Source organism: Protopterus annectens, chromosome 11.part0 (assembly GCF_019279795.1).
Source record: "Protopterus annectens isolate FY-2018-M chromosome 11.part0, PAN1.0, whole genome shotgun sequence".
Classification (NCBI taxonomy): domain Eukaryota; kingdom Metazoa; phylum Chordata; order Ceratodontiformes; family Protopteridae; genus Protopterus; species Protopterus annectens.
In genome coordinates this window covers 273,883,315-273,903,839 of record NC_056745.1, presented here as the reverse complement: position 1 = coordinate 273,903,839, position 20,525 = coordinate 273,883,315, and the positions used below count along the sequence as shown (strand labels likewise).

General features: G+C 42.1%; 1 protein-coding gene across 1 annotated transcript in view; it reads left to right on the top strand.

The window, feature by feature from the left end:
• Nucleotides 1-20,525, top strand: part of LOC122814932 (PARP1 binding protein) — a 929,076-nt gene that overhangs the window by 220,920 nt on the left and 687,631 nt on the right. Inside the window, exon 3 of the mRNA XM_044087194.1 lies at nucleotides 15,192-15,425. Within this exon, the coding sequence (XP_043943129.1) occupies nucleotides 15,192-15,425 (234 nt within the window). The remainder of the gene's footprint in view (nucleotides 1-15,191; nucleotides 15,426-20,525) is intronic.

Sequence of the window (20,525 nt, the reverse complement as noted above, 5' to 3'; positions counted from 1 at the left end):
AACCATATCCCACTCCAGGCTTTGGGTCTATTTCTTCAGCAACCCCTACTTACTCTCCTCCCTTGTACCCCTCAGTTTTAAGGCTCATTTATCCAACTTTTACTAGAGGACTCCCTTCCTCTGCGCTGACAACGACACTGTCTGAGGCCCCGAGACCCCTTTGAGTGTTGGTTCCATCGGAAGGCACCCTTCCTCAATCTCATACTTTGGGTGGGGGGGGGGGTGGAACCTCCAGTTTCGGAATCTGTTCTGTTTTGTCAGTCCCAACTTCGGATCAGAGGGTGACTACCACTCCAAGTCTGCTTGAGGCTCCATCCCTGGGGGTAGACCATCTGGAGCGAGGTATGACCCCGTCTCCGATTTTGTTTTCGGTTCCGAGCTCCCACTTCTCTTCGGGCGGGTCCGCTTTCCGGGTGATGGAGAAGGGCACTTGCTGCTAGCAATCCTCCTCCATTGGTTATTCCCCCAGTTCCTTCTGAGCCGCAGCTGTCAAAGGCCACCCCCCAAGACTCTGAGAGCACAAGGCCCAGGAAGCCCCTGTCCAGGGTATTTCCCTTTGAGTTTTCTTCGGATGCTCCCATCGAAGAACCCCCTCGGAAACGGGTGTGTAAGAGGAAACACATGGACTCTCCAGAGGAGTCCCTCACGGAAGATACAGATTACGATGATGGGGAAGGGTCCACAGTCACCCCCTGACTGTCTCCTTCAGAGACCTCATGGAAATCTTGAAACAGAGGGGTGACTGGAAGTCCTCCAACCCTTCCTCGAAGGAATCCGTATTCCTGCAGGCCTTTTGCTCTCTACCTTCTACTTCTTGGGTGACCCCCCCCCCCCACTGATGAGTTGGTTAAACTCCTCATACAATAGGCTTTGAAGAACCCTGACTCCATTGAGGCCATCCCCTGCAGATCAGACAAAGTACTCTCCCCTCCAGAGGATCAACCCCATTGGTCTAGAGGTCTGTCAGTGGACTCTATGGTGGTGGCGGCAGCCACGAAAAAGGACCTTGCAGAAGAGTCCTGCTGTTCACCCACCCAACAGAGTCCTGGGCAGTGAACAGGTTAGGGAAGCGAGTCTTTGCATCAGTGACCTTCGTAGTTAGGTCTCTGAACTTTCTGGCACATTTTAAAAGGCTCCAGAAAGAGCTTATTTCCAAACTCTCTGGAACTCTTGCGGGCCAAGTATAGGATGGAGCACGAGATAGCTGCTTCCCAACTTGCCATCTTAGAATCGATATCTAATTCATCCATGAGGTTGCTATCACATGCAACTGAAGGAGCAGCTAGAGCTACGGGTGCAGACATAGTCATGAGATGCCACGCCTGGATGTGCATTTTTGGCCTCGCGTACTCCAAGTCTTCCTTTCTAAATGCCCCTATCGAGCCATCTGCTCTGTTTGGTGCTAAGGTCAAGGATACATTAGCCAGGTGCGAGCAAGACGGGAAGACCTTGTCTGCCATTGGCCTACGCTTTTCCAAATCTCAGCGTTCCTTCTCCGGGAATCAGAAGAGCGGAAAGATGTGGCACAAGAAGTCTCAAGGTCCTTTCCGAGATGCACATAGTGAGGACCCCGCCAGAGGCAGAGGGGGGGTTCCAATAATGGAAGACAATCCTTTTCAGGGCAGAGGGGGTCCCTGGAACCAGAGCTCCAGAGATTCCTTCTCGGGTAGACTATATCAGTGCTCCTGAGGCGCTGCCTGATTGCTTTCCTCTGGAAGTTATCGGGTCGTGTTTTTCTCTGCACCAAGCTGCCTGGCTCTCCATTACGGATGGTCAGTGGGTGCAGAGAATCATTACCAAAGGCTACCATATTCCCCTAATAACTTATCCAGTACCTCTGAAATCCCTTCCCGATGTTCCACCCAGTCAAAGGGAGGAGGCAGCTTCCGAAATATGAAAGCTATGTCAAAAACGAGACATCCAACAGGTCCCCCCCCAAATCGGTGCGGATCAGGGTTCTACACAAGATTCTTTTTGGTACCAAAGAAAACAGGGGAATGGAGGCCCATTCTGGATCTCAGCCAACTAAACCAATCAGTAGTTCAGACGAAGTTCCGCATGGTCACGATTTAATCCATCCTCCCCTTTTTGCGGGAGGGTGTGTGGATGTGCTCATTAGATCTCCGGGATATGCATTACTATATCAAGATGGACAAGCACTCCAGGAGCCTCCTTCGCTCTCGGTTGGGAGCCAATCACTACCAGTTCAGAGCCCTGCCTTTCGGTCTCTCGACGGCCCCCAGAGTGTTCACGCAATGCCTTGCAGTGGTAACAGCTCATCTGAGACTTCAGTGATTCCAGGTGTTTCCATACCTAGTCGATTGGCTCCTCTCCACCCCCACCAAGCATCTTCTGGTCAGGGCCCTCCCCTACACACTGGCTCTAACGGAGTCATTAGGCATCACAATACATTGGGAGAAATCAAACCTTCAACCGTCAAAACAACTGGAATTCATAGGGGCAATATTCAACACCCAGTCAAGCCTGATCTCACTTCCTCTCCACAGGCTTCAGAGACTAAGGGCACTAGTTCAGGTGATACTCTGTCGAAGCAAGGTATCTGCAAGGGAAGTCCTCCAAGCCTTGGGACCTATGGCTTCAGCCGTTCCCTTAGCCAGACTACATATGAAATTACTACAATGGCTCCTTCTGGCCCAGAGGATACCCAATCTTCACCCCCTGAGCTCACAGATTCTCATCACCAACATTTGCAAACAAGATCTCCTTTGGTGGATGAGTACAGATGAAAATCTTTGGTGTCGCCCCTTCCAGGTTCCACAGCCCAGCGCTACGGTGACCACGGATGCTTCCCTGATGGGGTGGGGGCCACTTCCAGGGAAAGTCAGTCCAAGGCACGTGATCCGATGTAGAGGGCAATTTGCATATCAATGTCCTGGAGTTAAGAGCGGTGCTATTGGTGTTGCAAGCTTTTCATCTGCTATTCCATCGGGAACGATTGCTGTCAATTCGGACAAGATGTGCATGGTCTGGTACATAAACGGGGAGGGACCAAATCTTACCCCCTATGCTGCAAAGCCATGAGAATCTGGCAGTGGGCGATAGCTTCCAACCGCTTTCTGATCACAACGCATATCCCGGGGAGCTCCAGCGTAATTGCGGACAGGCTGAGCAGATGCATTCTTCATCCTCACGAGTGGTCTCTCAACCCAAGTGTGGCGGCAGAAATTTTCAGCCATTGGGGCCAGCCGTGCTGCGACCTTTTCGTCTCCCCTTCAAACACAAAATGCAGCAGCTACTTTGCCCTCTTTCCCCCTCTCGGGGAGTCACCAAGAGACTCTTTAATCCACGATTGGCCGACAGGTCTCCTTTATGCTTACTCTCCGATTGCCCTTGTTCTACGAAAAGCTATTGGGTTGAGAAGCAAAGTAATCCTCATTGCCCTGTTCTGGCCTCGTCAAGTGTGGTTTCTTTTCCTTCGACCTCATCTGTTACAACCTCCTTGGATCCTAGACACTCGTCAGGACCTCGTATCTCACCTACAAGGGCCGGCTCCCCCGAATCTGTCCACTCTCAAGCTGACGGCTTGGTTTCTCCACTTCCGTTAGTTGCCAGGCAGAAAAACCTCTCATCACCCGTCTGCGATATTATCTTGGCCTCTCATAAACCATCCACCAGGAAACTTTACAGGGATACATGGAAAAGATTCTTATATCGCCTTCTTCATTGCTTGATGGGTTGGGCCCCCGATCCTGGCTCCATTCGGCGGCTCCGACTAAGCCTGCTTTCACCTTTACCCTTCTCGGGGCATATCAGGCCCATGAAGGCGATAGTACCCAGATCTCGTTCTCGCTTAAGCTTATGAGGTCCTCCTTTTACTTTTACCTCAGGTAGTGATTTACTTACTACTTATTCTCTACCCTTTTAACTAAAAACCCTTTAATATTTAGTTTTTATTTAGTTTTAAACATTTTCTTTATTTGATCATGTAATCAGAAGCTAGATCCGTTCCCAGCCCCCGTAGCCACTATTCTTCATTATCTGGCTGAACTGTTCGACAAAGGGGCCACAGCTTCCACCATTCGAGTCCATCTAGCAGCTGTTTCCAACTTCCATAACAGGTCTGAAGGAGTGCCACTTATCTCCTCTTGCCTTTGCAAGACCTTCCTCAAGGGTATTTTCACAGCAGGCTTCCCATCAGACAGCTGGTGGAGGCATGGAATCTGTCCTGGGTTCTGCGGTCTCTCTCTCTCTGCCTCCGTTTGAGCTGGCTGCGACATGTGATCTAAAATTCCTGTCATGGAAATCCTTATTCCTGGTGACTATAACTTCAGCCAGAAGAATTTCTGAATTACAAGCATTATGTATAAAGAGCCCTTATCTGATCTTTCTTAAGGACAGAGTATCACTTTGTACTAACCCATCCTTTCTCCCCAAAATGTTTTTTGATTTTTTGATTAACCAGCCCATTGTGCTCCCTGTGTTCTTCCCAAATTACTCTAACAAGGGAGAATGCTGCCTACATTCCTTGGATGTTCATAGACAATTGCGTTTCTATCTGGAGAGAACTAAATCCTTTCGCAAGTCATACCAGCTTTTCATTTCCTTTGCAGTTCCTGGAATGGGAGGCGCAGTATCGAAAGTTACTTTGTCTAAATGGCTCCGGGATTGCATTGCCTTCACATATTCACTTACGGAGGGATCGAAGCCTGGCCAAATCAAAGCTCACTCAACTAGGGCTATTGCAGCATCTGTTACTTTCCACTCTAGGGCCACCATGGATAACATTTGTGCAGCTGCCATTTGGGCTAAGCCCCACACTTATATCAAGCCTTACGAATTGGATCTGATCTCCAGGCGAAGAGCAGCCTTTGGTTCTCAACAATGTTCTGCCATAAGGGCCACCCAGGTTCTTCAAGTAGCTGGGGACTCGGTCCCATCAGTGATGAATAGGAAGAAGATTAACAACTTCAGATAAAGAAGTTATGTCTTACCATAACGTTCCATCTAAGTTGTTGATCTTCTTCCAGTCATCACACCCTCCCACCGATGCCCTCTTAAGGTTCCTGGCAGATCTTCTGGGTCTTTGTGGTGTATTAGGGTTTCTGCGCAGAGATGGCCTCTGATTTATTCTTCTGTATGTTGCATGCAAACTCGATCTGAGGTAACTGAGCAAAGGGCATTGTGGGTTGCAGCTTAGCTCAAGAGTTTTTTGGTTCACGCAAGCTTGGTATAAGGCAGACTCTGTTCCGAGGCTCTCAGAATCGAACCTATCAGTGATGACTGGAAAGAACAACTCAGGTGGAACGTTATGGTAAGACAACTTTTTTTCCCTTCCTCCTTAATGATGCAAAAAAAATCCCAAATGTTACACCCAGTCAGAAGTAACAAGCAGCTATTCAGATACAAAAACTGCTAAAAATGCTTTAAAAAAAAAAAAAAAAAAGTCATCCAAGAGGTCCCACCAGACCAGAAAAGATCCGAACTTACTCTGGATTCTTTTTAGTGCCAAAGAAAATGGGGGACTGGAGACCAATATTGGATCTCAGCAACTTGAACAAATCAGTTTGAAACAAGTTATTGGTGGTCACGGTTTAGTCTATTCTTCAATTTCTGGAAAAGGATAACTGGATGTGCTTGATAGACCTTCAGGAGACGTATTACAACATAAAAATGAACAAACTCTCCAGGAGATACTTGCATTTCCTGCTTGGGAGCAAGTAATTATCACTTCAGAGTACTGCCCTTTGGTCTCGCCACAGCCCCAGAATGTGTACCAAGTGTATGGTAGTGGTGGCAGCTCACTTGAGACTGCATGGAGTCTGGGAGTTTCTGTATCTACATGACTGGCCCATTTCCACCCTGATCAGGCACCAACTATTAAGGGCAAGAGACAGCGTTCTTCAGATGTGTTTCTACCTAGGGATAACCATAAACTACAAAGAATCCTTTCTAAAGCCTACTCAAAGTTTAAACATTATAGAAGAAATTCTGAACACAAGACAATAGCCTCACTCCCTCCTCCAAGGGTGGAGACAATCAGGTTGCAAGTCACAAGAATAACATGCAGCAGTAACAAAATCTCAACTCTGCTTGTTCTTCAGACTTTAAATTCAAAGGCAGTGGCAGTAATGCTAGTTCCATTGGCCAGATTTTGGCTGTTATCAGCACAATGGTCTATCCTTCAACAACCAATGACTACTCAAACAAGAATCACCAGTATTTGCAAAAAAAAAAAACCTCAAATGGTGGATTTATTCTGATTAAATACTACAATGTCACATGTTCTTCGCCATCCTGAGGCCACAGTGACCATGGACGCTTCCCAGCTTGGGGGGGGGGGGCATTTTCTAGGCAAAACAGTCTGAGGCACTTGGCTCCCCACACAGGCAAATTTGCATATCAGTGTTCTAGAGATGAGAACAGTGATTTTAGTATTGCAGGCTTTCCAAGATGCTCTTCCCTTGAGGATGATTGCAAATCAAACAATATGTCGGTAGTCTGGTACATCAACAAACAAGGAGGAACCACATCCATGCCCCTTGTGTTGAGAAGCTGACTGTGACAATGGGTCATCTCTTCCATCCGCTTTCTCATAGCAATGCATATTCTGGAGAAGTCTAATGTGATATCAGACAAGCTGAGCACGTGCGTTCTTTTACCCCATGATTGGACTCTCAATCAGAATGTGACTGAAAGGATATTTTTTCATTGGGGTCAGCCTTGCTGTGACCTTCTCACCTGTCCCCTAAACAACGAGTGCAACAACTACTTTACCCTAATCCCCCTAAGTGCAGAGTCAATGAGGGATGCTCTTCTTCACAATTGGCCCCTGGTCTCCTTTATGACTTTCCCCAACTCTTTTAATCCCAAAGTTTCTACAGAAAGTGTTCAGGTTAAAGAGCAAAGTAATCCTCATTGCATCATATTGGCCTTGACAGATTTAGTTCCCCTTCCTATGGCCTCACTAAGATCGTGGATTCTGGATCCAACTCTAGACTTGAGTCTCACCCGACGGGCATGATTCATCCAGACATACCCAAACTCAGGCTGATGGCCTGACTTCTCCAGTTCCATTAATAGCCAGACAACCTATGCTTTCCTCTCCAGTCATACATGTACTACTGTCTGCTCCTAGACCATCTACCCATAAGCTATATTCCAGTAAATCGAATAGTTTAGTTCACTGGGCATTAGAATAATATTGATCCCTCCTGTGCTCCGATTCATGATATTCTTAATGTTTTAGCCCAACTTTTCAATGAAGGGTCCTCTTCTTTGACTATCAAAGTCCAGTTGGCAGTGATATCCAATTTTCACATTGTTTTCCAAGGTTCTTCAGTTGCTTCACATAAACTCTGCAAAGCATTTTTGAGAGGAACTCTCCTTTTAAAGCCCCCATGTAAAGATCTGACTCCCTCTTGGGACCTAAATTTGGTGCTGCAGGCTATTAGACACCTCCTCTTTCGAACCAGCAACTAAGTGTGATCTCAGATTTCTTTTGTGGAAGACCATCTTCTTGGTAGCTATAACTTCTGCAAGAAGAATTTTGGAAATTCAAGTTTTATTTTCCAAACCACCATATCTGATTTTTTACAAAGACAATCTCCCCGCATTAATCCAACCTTTCTACCAAAGGTGGTATTGGAGGCAAATATCTCTCCATAAATTTACCAGTATTTTTTTCCAAAATTTGAGAACAAAAGTGAATACTTGCTACATTTGTTAAATGTTTCATGCAACAATCTCTCAATATTCTCCTGACATAATCATAACAACAAACATGGCTAAAACCTCAAACTACAGACTAAGGTTATCTCTCCTGGCTATAGTATTCTCAGACAGGACTAGATAGGGAATTGGAGTAGCCATAGTTTACAGAAGTAACTTGACACTGTAATGCCTAAACCTGCATATCCCAACTTTTAGTAGCACAAATCATATTCAAAACTAAATTAATAAGAAACCGTCATAGCAGGAGCATACATTCCACCTGGGAACAGTCTCACTTCATTAGAGAGCCTACTTCAGTGGAGTACAAACACCTTTTCCCAAGAAACTGAGTGATTTTAACCTAGACTGGTATACCTGTAATGCCCAGAACCCTACTGATCACATAAGCCTCTATGGATTTACACAACTAATTGAAAACACAACTAGAATAGTTAAAAAAAAAAAAAAAAAAAAAATACAGTCCATTCTCAACTGGACTCCTAGCCTGATTGCTCATGGTTTGTAGCTTTATTATGGTCTCTGACAGCTTAAGTGACCACTTGCTAACCTTCCTACTAAAACAAAAGACCAATACTCCAAAAACTATAGTTTACCATCAGATCAGAAAAAAGAAGAAAGTTAACCCCCATATTCTAGTTACCACTCTCAATGCAACTGTTCTATCCTAAAAGTACTACCCCTCAACACAGCCGTAGAATACTCTAATAGTACATTTCTAAATGCTCTAAATCTCACACTCCCTAGACCTGTCGGGGCTGAAGGTAACATCACCCCTTGGCTAACCAAATGAGAAATCTTAAAACTAGAGATAAAGCCTGGGTTCAATGGAACACCAGTAAGACTGCACAGACCTAACTTACCAACAACTCCGAAACAAAGGCAAAACTCTAAATAGACAAAAAAATTACTTTACCAACTTACAAAATAAACAAAAAAAAAAAAAACACAAACATTTTGCACTGCTAACAAAAATATCCTATACCCTTGTCAAGCATCTACCCCCTTCCCCACAACAGCCAAACAATTTAACAACTACTTCTCTAAAAGTATCCTAGCATTATCCAAAAAATATTCCCCACCACTAGCAAATAGGAACAATACATTCTTTCATCCAGTCTCAACAAATGCCATAAAAATTTTGATTAAAAAACTGAAACCAACAGTTGCTGCTGACAGTCTCCCAAAGGAATACCTAAAGATGTCAGCTCATGCTATAGCCTACGCAGTATGAGTTCTACTCAACAGATCTATTAATGAGCACCAAGTCCCTGATATCTGGAAAAATATCTTATAATTCCCCTCCACAAAGATGGCTCTACAATTGAACTTTCTAATTACAGACCTATTGCTATATTGTCACTGCTATCAAAAATCTTGGAAAAATGTATTCTTTTATAACTAATGCAATACCTCTTGGAAAACAGTCTTCTATCAATCTGCCAACACTGTTTCAGAACTAATCCTAGTACAATTACTAAGACTGATAAGTCTTTGATAGGAGTTTTGCATGTGAGACCATAACAGCCTTCTCCAACCTAAATGTTAGCCCATCTGCCCTCACTTGGTTCCAAAGCTACCTAACCAACAGACAGCAAGCAGTCAAATGGTCTCAAGACATCTAATCTGTATTGCCAGTAACATTAGGGGTACCCAAGGCTCCATTCTTGGCCCCCTTCTTTTCAATATATTCACCAGCAATCTCTATACAGCAACTTCTCTAGCAACTTTAGTCTGATATGCAGATGACTCCACACAGGCATGTGCAGCTTGTATCCTTCAGGAACTACAAGAGAAAACACAAATCTTTCTCAGCAGTGGAAATGTGGCTTGTCAACACTCTCAGTAGTTTGGTTTTATTAGGGTTAAGTACGTCTTCCAGCCTACTAAGGCCACTGACTCCCCACCAAACTTTACCATACCTGCTGCAGACAACACAACAATCAGCCCCACTACAGTGGCTGAACTCCTAGGCATTACTATTGTTAGCATGAGATTCGAACATCGCATATCTCAAACTATTACGAAAGTTCACAAAAAAATTGGGTACTCTATACAAAAACATTTACTAACTAATACCAAAGTAGCCATTGCAAGAACTCACCTACTCTCAACACTTCTTTATGCCTCACCCATATTCACAAACCTTAAAGTCTGATCAAGTAAACTAGAAACTTGCTGTAATAAAATGGCTAAATTTGCCACGGACTCCCCATACAGAACACACCATTGCCTAACATTAAAAATATTATCTTGGCTAGAATTCCCACACCTTCACTGCAATCAACTGACGATGGCACATAAATTACTTAACCAACCAGGCAAAACACCCATCCTACAAAACTTACTAGAACCATACTCTAATCCAAGAATATTGCATTCCACCAATAAATCCTTAAAAGTTACTAGGTCCACAAATTCCCCAGGTTGATGCTCTCTAACTGTGTTGCCAAATTATGGAACTCCCTGCCTCTAAATCTCAGAAAACTAGAAGATCTATTTAACAAATGGCTATGCTTGTGTAATTCCCCAGGGTAAAACACACTTTCCCCTTCTACTTCACAATCCACTATCACTACACTTTCTGCCCGTTACTTTAATCACCCTACTGAAACTGCATGTTCGTTTCCTGTTTCACTGTAACCCTATCACCATAACTACTATCCTACTAATCCTAAATTACTATCTAGTTCACCACTGTGTCCCAACTATTAATGCAGTCCCTATAGAATAAAATCATCCTAGTCTGTTTGACCACTATATCCATTATGTCCTTGGATTTTTCTACATTAAACTGACTCTAGCTGTCCCTTGAACTTTCCACATGAACTCAACCTTTAATTTCTTCTAACTAAATCTGTCTGTACTCCCATTTTATGCCACTATAAACCTGACCAATTACTTTGTTTCCCTTACATTCTATTTAAACTGTTAAGTCTATGCTTGCTAACTGAAACATTTTTCTCCTTAAAACTTTTGTATAGGATTTTATAATTACGTAAGAGGATCAAATGATCCCCTTTTAATAACTCTCTCAAGTAAGCTTTAGTCCGTGTCCTTGTAATTGTAAACTTTACTCAATTGTACATATTGTATAAAAGCTTTACTCTAGTGTATGTATGCTGGAGCTTTTCTTCTCTGGCTTCCACTGAAAATGGGCTTTCACCCAGATGGACTTTCCTGGTAAACAAATGTAAAAAATAAAAAAAATAGATGCTCAGACAATTGAGTTTTTACTTTCATAGAACCAAGGATTTCAGAAAATCTGACCAATTTATTTCTCAGATGTTAAAACTTGTAAACCAGTAACCCTGTCCATGTGGCTTACCAGTTGCATTACTTTCATTTATGACCATTTGAGCATGGCATTGCCAAAATTGTTGCAAGCCCATTCTAGAGCAATGGTTACTTCATCTGTTTCTCAAACTAGAGCCTCTATGGATGAAATTTGTGCAGCAGCAATCTGGGCTACTCAATGTACCTTTGTTTCTTACTGCAAATCAGATCTGGTTTCCAGGTGTAGATCATTATTCAGTTCAGTAGTGCTGTGGAACATCCTCTAGTCCACCCAGTATCTAAGGTGGCTGGGGGCTCTGTCCCATAAGTTGAAGATAGAATGAAAATTGATATCGGCTAAAGAAGCTGTGTACTCACCATAACATTGCATCTGTGTTGTCCATTTTCATTCTTCAACTCCCCACCCATCAGCCCCCTACCTTTGAACTCCTAGATGAGTGGGTAGTCTTGGGTGGGTACTAACCTTATACTGATCTCCCGATATGGTCTCCCTGGATACTTCTGATATTTCCACTTCTATTAGCAAACCAGATTTGAGATACTTAAAAAGGCTGCATTATGGGCAAGGGAGAAACTTGAGAATTTTTTTGTTACCACAAGCTATTGTAATGGCAGAGTCAGATCTTGAGGGATTGGATCTGAACCCATAAGTTGAGGAAGAATGAAATGGACAACACAGATGGTATGTTATGGTGAGTATATAACTTTTTTATCCATGTTAAGACAAATGGTGCAAACTGTGCTTCAACTTACACTAAGTGCTGTGGCTTCTTTAATCTTTATTTCTCTCCCACACAAAGCATCTGCGGTGGTGCAGCGATAGTGTTGTTGCCTCACAACAAGAGGTTCTCCCGTTCGATTCTCGGCTGGAGTGCGGTGAGTGCCTTCTGTGTGGAGTCTGCATGTCCTCCCCGCGGTTGGGTGGGTGTTCAAAAGACATGCGTAAATGGGCATGCCTTCGTTGAAGGTTGAACGTCGAGCTGGCACCTCGGCGTTAGTCAAAATCTACTGCCAATCATTAGCGGACCGGAGTTCCGCTGTGGCGACCCCTAACCGGGAAAAGCCGAAAGACAACAACAGCAAAGTAACTTGAATACTTTGAGAAAATATTATCTTTTAGCCATTGAAAGAAAAAAGTATTTTGTTCTTATTGCCCTTAGCCACTTGTCTCCACAGAAGCATGAGAACTAGATACACAACTGCGTTCAGTACAAACTTCTCATCTTACACTGTGAACATGTATTTGCTAAAGGAAAACTTTTCATTGTATTCAATGTTCTTTTTTAATCACTTCCAATTAAAATCCTGTTGTTGGATCAAGCCAAGGGACTCAATCCAGTCTTTTCCCTTTGCAAAAGTAAGAAAACAGCATATCAATTTTATGTGTATCATGTTCTTTTGTTCAGGCTTTGATGTCTTTTCTTATATTGCAGTGCTTGCATTTCTATAAAAATGAATAAGAAGAAAGAAGCAGAAGGGAAACCTGCATACTTTTATTACACACAAACATAACTGAAAAAGCTTTATTCTATAACATGCAGTATATGCCATTTTATTAAAATACAGTTAAGAACAAAATTTTGGCTACCTCTTTCCCTTTCTTTAATGTTTTGCAAACATTGACATGAAGTAGGGCATATGATTTGGGTCCCCTACAAGTTTAACAAAGTCCAATATTTCCTGGGATTTTTGTTCTGACATTTCACAAATGTGAGTGATGCTTTGTAATTCCACGTTTATTCATTAATTTCTGAGTTGCTGGTTTTCTTCCCATTCTCCATCTCGCAATTCCAGTCACTGGTTCATTTCCAATGTACTCCTGATTCTTCTAGTCAACTCCTGTGGTATTTTTTGTCTCAAACATTTTCCTTTGGAAGTTTGGAAAAAGCTTTTACTGACAGCCTCTCTGAGCACTGTTTATGTTGGATAAGAATGTCTAGAGTTGTAGGTAGCCCATATATAACAGATAATGTGGCAGTTATGTAGCTGATAAAATTGCATTAAAACTTTTAAATGTCAACTCGCAAACCAGAACACATTACCCATCACTACTATGAAGTGAAAGTAGTATACTGCACCTGACAAACCCCAGGTTCAGGGAGATGTCGGAACTTCACAAAATAATACCAATCTGTGAACTGGTAAACCAAAAGAGAAGAAATTGGTACCAGACGTAAAAAAGAATCTCAGACTTTAATATAGTTCAGTTTTGTCCACAAACCAGAAGGACTTCAAAACTATGAACACACCAGAAAGTATACTAATCACCTAAAAGTAGATCTGATCATTAAAGCTGGGGCAATTTATATATTATCACTATGGATTTAGAATAAATGTAACCTTTATTTTTTATGCATTACAGATATAGAGGGGTATGCATCTAAAAACTTTTTAGTTAAATATTTACAAATTTTATTGGTTAGAAAAAGTCATGTGTTTTATGAGAATTAATTTGATTGGGTATAATTTTATTGTGTAATAAGGGAATGGGTATTTGTTATTTGGTGTATGTTCATAGTTTTGAAAAAGTCGTGGTTTGTGGATGATAACAATGAACTGTATTAAAGTTTGAGATTCTCTTGCACCTGATGCCAGTTTCTTTTCTTTTTGCTTAACTGATATTGAAACCTGACAGGGTAGGGAACTTGACAGAATTATCTTAGCTTTTAGTTGAGGCTAGGACACCAGGCGGCTCGGCCAAATGGTTAGCGAGTGAAATTCACAAAATGAAACAGACGCAAAGAAATTGAAAAGAGGTTAGGAAATCAGATTGAATATAATAGAGTAATGGGAAGAAATGTGTTTGGCAAGAAATGTGTTTGGCATCTAGATATGCCCTTAAGTTATGTTTTTATCTAGAGTCTGAATAGAAACTGATGTTAGGACTTTTCAGGGTAGATTAAAGCAATATGAAACCATTGTTTTAAGTAACAACCTTGAACTTGGAGACTAGCCACGAAACAGAAGAAAGACCGATTGTTCATATCTACATGCTTTCTGAAAAATATCTAGAAATGTAAGGGCTGCTGTCTTTATTGATTTATTGATTTTATTTGATTACCAGGGTAGTCCACTGGGCCAGAAGAACCCATTTTCAGTGAAGGCCCGGGGAGAAAAGCTCCACATTTAACACATACAGACAAGAAATGGGTTACAGTGATACAGGATATATAATACAACAGCAGCAAATACAACAACATTGTGATTGCATACACTAAATTATTAACAGAGGTAAAATTTGAGACCAACATTATGATTATTTACAATAGAATGGAGACGAACAGTGAGGAAAATAGCATATAGTCATGGATTGAAACTATGAAATAAAGATAAATTAAATATTGAGTATGAAAAGTAGCAGAGAAGGAAAGTGTGGTAATGTAGGTATGCATAATGTTCCAAATCATAAATGAACAGCATTTTTCTTTCCATCCCACCTCCCTGAGATCTGCTAGACAACTCCACTACCAGCAGTCAGCCCAGTCATTCGATCAGAGATAAGAAGCAGGAACCCCTGGGCTAGGCAAGTTTTGTGCATTCTTTCCTGCCTGGGAAACCTAATTAGCTCATTTGTTCCCTCTCTTGAGAGAGTCAGGTGGTGGTATAGGGTCAAGTTTTAGGTCCCTAGAAGTGACCTACCCATCTCTCCTACAGGTTTCTCGACATCTCATAGCTGCTGCCTGTTTGGGAGAAGGAGACATTCATGTTCTCATGTACTCTTTCATCTTTCCTTGGCTCTGTGGAGAAGAGATGCATGGACAACAGCAGATAATGTAACTATTGCAGGCAGACAATTTATCCAGCCACCACAAGGTATTGCCAGTGCTCTGGCTTAGCAGCCTACTTTCCCCCTAAAGATGAGCAAGCTGGTGTCCAATTCTTAAGCTTTATTCTCCTTTGCTAATCAAATGCAGGTCTTCTAGGCTGTAGACAGGACTCCATCCCTTAGTTCTGTGGGACTAGAGCATCAATGATATGATCTGATAATAAATCAGTACTGACCCTGGTATGGAATGCAAAACCTAACTACATTGGTTTCACATGTGGTTGAATGGGTGATGGGTATAGTGATTCTGGTTTATCAGCTGTTAAGTAGCTCATTTTACTTTGTTTAAATTTAATCAGTCATGATAATAGATTTGCATTGTTATATATTTTTGTTCTGTGAAGGGGATTGATAATGTACATACCTGTTTTATCTGTAGGACTTTGGAGATTTCACAGTTTCTCTGAGTGATCTGATGGAAACTTGGAAATACTTGCTGCATGAAAAGCTGCATTTGATATCGGAGGATGAAAGTATGCCAGAAAAATATACAGATATCAAACATTGTTATGACACACTTCTTAACAAAAGCAATGCACTGGATCTGATTGATGTTTACTTCAAGTGTGTAAAGAAGAGTCCCGAATTTGAAACTGGTAAACTAATCTCCAAAGTAAGTTGTCTTATGATTATAACTAAAGTTAATTTTTCTTAGTTTTAGGCTCCATGTATGGTAATAGCAGTCACCTTTTTCTTTCCTTTTCTTTTCTCTTAACAGCCTAGATACTGGAAGACTGGCTGGCTGGGAATAGGGTTGGGTCAGGAGCTGAATCACTTGTAGCTAGTTTTTCTTTCCATTTCTTCTTGTGGTAGTGAAGAATGTTGAGCCATATACTGCCCTTTATGTTGGCTAGGTTCCCAGAAATGACCCTCAAACAAGAGGAGGGCACTGGCTGATGTGAATACTTTTGTATGTCCTCCTTTCATTGATTTTTGTCCTAGGATAGTAGAGAGTCCTAGGCTGAATGCAATTAAAAGTGTAATGAAAAAAAAGGCAAACAAAAATAAATGCTGTCCCTGCTATCCCTGCACTATAATGTTTGTGAGCCACCATTATAAAAGAGATAGAGAAATATGGTTGTGTAGGAGTCCCACTGTCAGTTGCACAAATGTTTAGAAAACTTGAAACCAAAACTTTGTGGAGGAATTGTATATCTGTCTTTCGGGTGATTCAGCTCCTGCTGCCACATTTTAATAACACAAATTAAGTGTGCCTACTCTGTGTATAGCAATAGATGGGCTTTTGATGGGAGATGTAAAAAAAGTGCGTGTGTATGTATGTGTGTGTGTGTGTTCATAGGTTGGTACTAGGCTATCTGCCCTAAGGCCTATGCAAGCCTAGCCATAACAATTCCCTGGAAATTTCTCCCCACAATATTTACTTCTCTGGGCCCCTGTCTAGTAGGGCGACTGACATGATCCACGGGGTGAATTTCCTATCTCCCATCCAATCATCAAGGTTCCTTTTGAAGAGGGCCAATGAGGTGCTCTGCTTGACATGTATGGGCAGTCTATTCCAGAGTATGGGGAATCTCTGGGTCAGGAACCTATTCCTCCAGCATGTTTTGTTCATTGTGATAAGGTTTAGATCCCTGGAGCATGTGGTTCTGACAGATTGGGATTTTTTTAAGTGGAGCATGTCCAACAGCTCAGGGTTTGACATGGCCTTGTATGTTAAGCAGAGATCGCCTCTGAGTAGATGTTATGCCACAGAGTATAGCTGGAGTTGTTTTAGACGGTCAGCATATGGCATCTGCTTTAGGCCTGTGATTCTTTTAGTGAGGTATTTCTGTGGCCTTTCCAGCTGTTGCAGATGTCTTGTGAGGTACATACCAAATGGGGCATTATACCCTATAAAGGGTCTAATGAGGGATGAGTACAGTGGGACAATGACCTCTTTTTTTCTGGATGAAAAGCCCTTAGTGATGAGGTGTGCCACATAGAAGGATTTCCTGACTGTTGTGGCGATGTGGTTATCGAAAGTGAGACCACTGCCCACTTGTGTCCCTAAGTCTCTCATCACACTTTCGATGTTTAGTGTCCTGCCACCTATGTGGTAGTTCATGGGTACATGTTTTTTTCCAAAGGGGATAACTATACATTTCTTGGCATTAAGCTTGAGCCCACGGCTCTGGCACCAGGCATCTGTTTCTGTAAGACCCTTTTGTAGAAAATCCACATCATTTGGGGATTCGATAATGGCTCCCAGTTTGCAGTCATCTGCAAACTTTGTTAGCCAGAGTCCCTTAGTGTTGGCCTGCACTTCAGAGAAGTAGATGCCAAACAAGAGTGGTCCCAGGACTTAACCCTGAGGTACTCCACTTGTCACTTGTCTGGAGCTGGATTCGGAGTCTGCTACTTTTACAGTCTGGGTTCTGTCAGTAAGCCAGTTGGCAACCCATTGAGTGACGTAGGGATTTATGCCCAGCTTAGTAAGTTTATCTATGATTCCAGAGTGGGGGATGGTGTCAAAGGCCTTGGCGAGGTCCAGATAGGCTGTGTGGACTGCCTTACCCTTGTCCACAGCTCTGGAGACTCGATTCGAAGAAGTCAGTCAGATTCAGGAGACAAGATCGGCCCTTCACAAACCCAAACTGGGTGGGGTCCAGTGTTTGAAGGTTGCCAATGTCTTTCTTTATAAGTTCCATGATAATGCGTTCCATGCCCTTGCAGATCAGGCTTGTCAGACTGATGGGACGGTAGTTCCCGGGATCCAAGGCGGATCCTCCCTTGTGGAGCGGGGTAACTGTAGCTGTGCACCACTCAGTGGGCACGAAGCCTGAGGTGAGGCTATGATTAAACAGGACACTTAGGTGGGGTGCCAGTTCATTTTGTAGTTCATGTAGTACACAGCCTGGGATGTCATCTGGTCCCATGGATGCTGTATTCATAGCTTTGGAGAGTGCTGTTTCTACCTGTGTGGCTGTGATGATTGGAATTTGGCAATCTTTTGGTATTGAGATGGGCCATTTAGAGGGTGAGAGGGGGATGAAGTTGGCACTAAATCGATCTGCCAGGATATTGGCAATATCCTTGGGATCAGTATATTTAATGCCATTCTGTTGTAGCTCAGAGCAGATCTGAGTATTGCCATTTAGATTTTTGACATAACTATAGAATGCCTTGTGGTTGTCTTTGGAATCTTTGGCAATTTTATTTTCGTAACTAGCTTTTGAGGATCTCAGCTTCTTACTGAGGCTGGTGAGGGAGTTTTTTGCATCCTGGGATTTTCCTCTTTTTCTGCAACAGTTTCTTCCTTCTGTTGTATAGTTTGTTTATAGCAGGGGACCACCAGATTGGCTTCTTTTTTTTGGAGAAGATCATCTTGGTTCTATTTGGGATGACACGATTCATGCACGAGTGGATGTGTTCGTACAGTGCCTTAGTGTAGGATTCTGCAGTCGAACTTCCAGATCCCATCCGCGTGGGTGTTGTGGTTTGTCACTTCTGACTTCAGTAGCATGAAGTTGGCCTTGGAGAAGTTTTTTAAGGAGGTTTCCTTACTCAGGGGTGAGGGTGGGATGTGGATGTCAAGGGTGATTTGCTTATGGTCAGACCTGACCAATGAGGGAGTGACCACTGGTGTGGAGCATCTGTCTCCCATGTTGGTAATGACCAGATCTAGGATATTGCAGCCCCTGGTGGGACAATGGATTAGTTGATCCAGGGTATTGGAATTTATAAATTCCAAGAACCGTTGGGAAAAGGAGTTGGTACCTGAGTAGTTTTCCCAATTAATGGCAGGGTAGTTGAAATCACCCAGTATTAAGGTGTTTGGTTGTATTTTAATATTTTCCAGTATGTTTAGGAAGGTGTAGTGAGAATCTTTGGGTATGGTGGGGGATCTGTAGCAAGCTACAATTTGGATGGCAGTCTTACCTAGTGTTAGTTGCACCTGGAGAATTTCAGATGCATTGTGTTGGGCAACTAGCCTGGAGGTGTGACTATCCTTGGTGAATATGGACACTCTTCCAACTTTAGTGTTTTGGTCTTGGTTTTGTGGCCGTAAAGTGTGGTAAGAATTGTAGCCTGGTATTGCAGGGGTGCTCTCTGGAGCCTTGAACCAGGTCTCAGTCAATGCACAGATATCGATGTTCTCCATGTTTAGGAGAGCCTTGAGAGAGTGCATTTTGAGATTTAGACTACTAGCATTGAGTAGCATTACCTTCAGATTTTGCATGCTTGTATTGTATCTGTTACAGTGGTGGTTTTATCCTTTGAACATTGCCTAAAAAAGGCACTGTAGGGGTGTCAAGAGCTTTAGCCAGTAATCTGAATCCCAGGGGTGACAGGTGCAGACCATCTCTGGCAAAGCATCGTGGTTTGTCGATCATGTCTTCCCAGGCAGACAAATACTGGATCCCCTTTGTATGACACCAGAAGCTTAGCCAATTGTTGAATATATATCTATTTATATATATATATATATATATATATATATATATATATATATATATATATATATATACATATATATATGTGTATGTATACATAAGTGTGTGTGTGTATGTATACATAAGTGTGTGTGTGTGTGTGTGTGTGTGTGTGTGTGTGTGTATGTATGTATACATATATATATATATATATATATATATATATATATATATATATATATATGTGTGTGTGTATGTATATATATATATATATATATATATATATATATATATATATATATATGTGTGTGTGTGTGTGTGTGTGTGTGTATGTATATATATATATATATATATATATATATATATATATATATGTGTGTGTATATATATATATATATATATATATGGGTCTCCTTCTAATGACCAAACGCCGATTCGCCGACAGGAAATAACCGACACGAAGCGACCGACAACGCAGTTGACCGACACGCTTCATCCCGACAGACGGAAGACCGACAAGGGAATGTGGCCTTGACCTGGTAAGTTTGCGATAGTGAGGGATTTAGGAGTAGGGAGGCGGACAGGTAAGTGTGCAATACTCAGGGATATGTAGGGTTAGGGTGTGTGATAGGTGAGTGTGCGGTAGTGTCGAACTTGGGGTTCGTGTGTAAGTGAGTTAGGGTTAGGGTGCAGGTAGGGAGGGTGTGCGGTAGTGGAGCTTGGGGTTCGGGGTGTGTAAGTGAGTTAGGGTTAGGGTGCAGGTAGGAGAGTGTGCGGTAGTGTCGAACTTGGGGTTGAGTGTGTAAGTGAGTTAGGGTTAGGGTGCAGGTAGGGAGAGTGTGCGGTAGTGTCGGACCTTAGGGTTAGGGTTTGGGTTAGGGCTAGTGGATATGTGTTGTAGTGTACTGTGTTGTTTACGTGTAGTGTGTCGGTGTTATGGTGTTCGGTGTTTCGCGTTGTCGGGTTTGTGTGTTGTCGGTTTTCTGGCGTCTGTTATTTCCCTGTCGGCGAATCAGCGTTTCGGTCATTAGAAGTAGACCCATATATATATATATATAATATATATGTGTGTGTGTGTATACATATGTCTGTGTGTGTATACATATATATATATATATATATATGTGTGTGTGTGTGTATATATATATATATATATATATATATATATATATATATATATATATACATATATATATGTATATATATATATATATATATGTATATATATATATATATGTAAACCAAACAAACGTCAGAAAACAATAAAAAACTTGTTAAAAATACAAAAAATGCAAGAAAAAACCACTTTGAAAGAAAACAGCACGGGCTTTAATAACTGT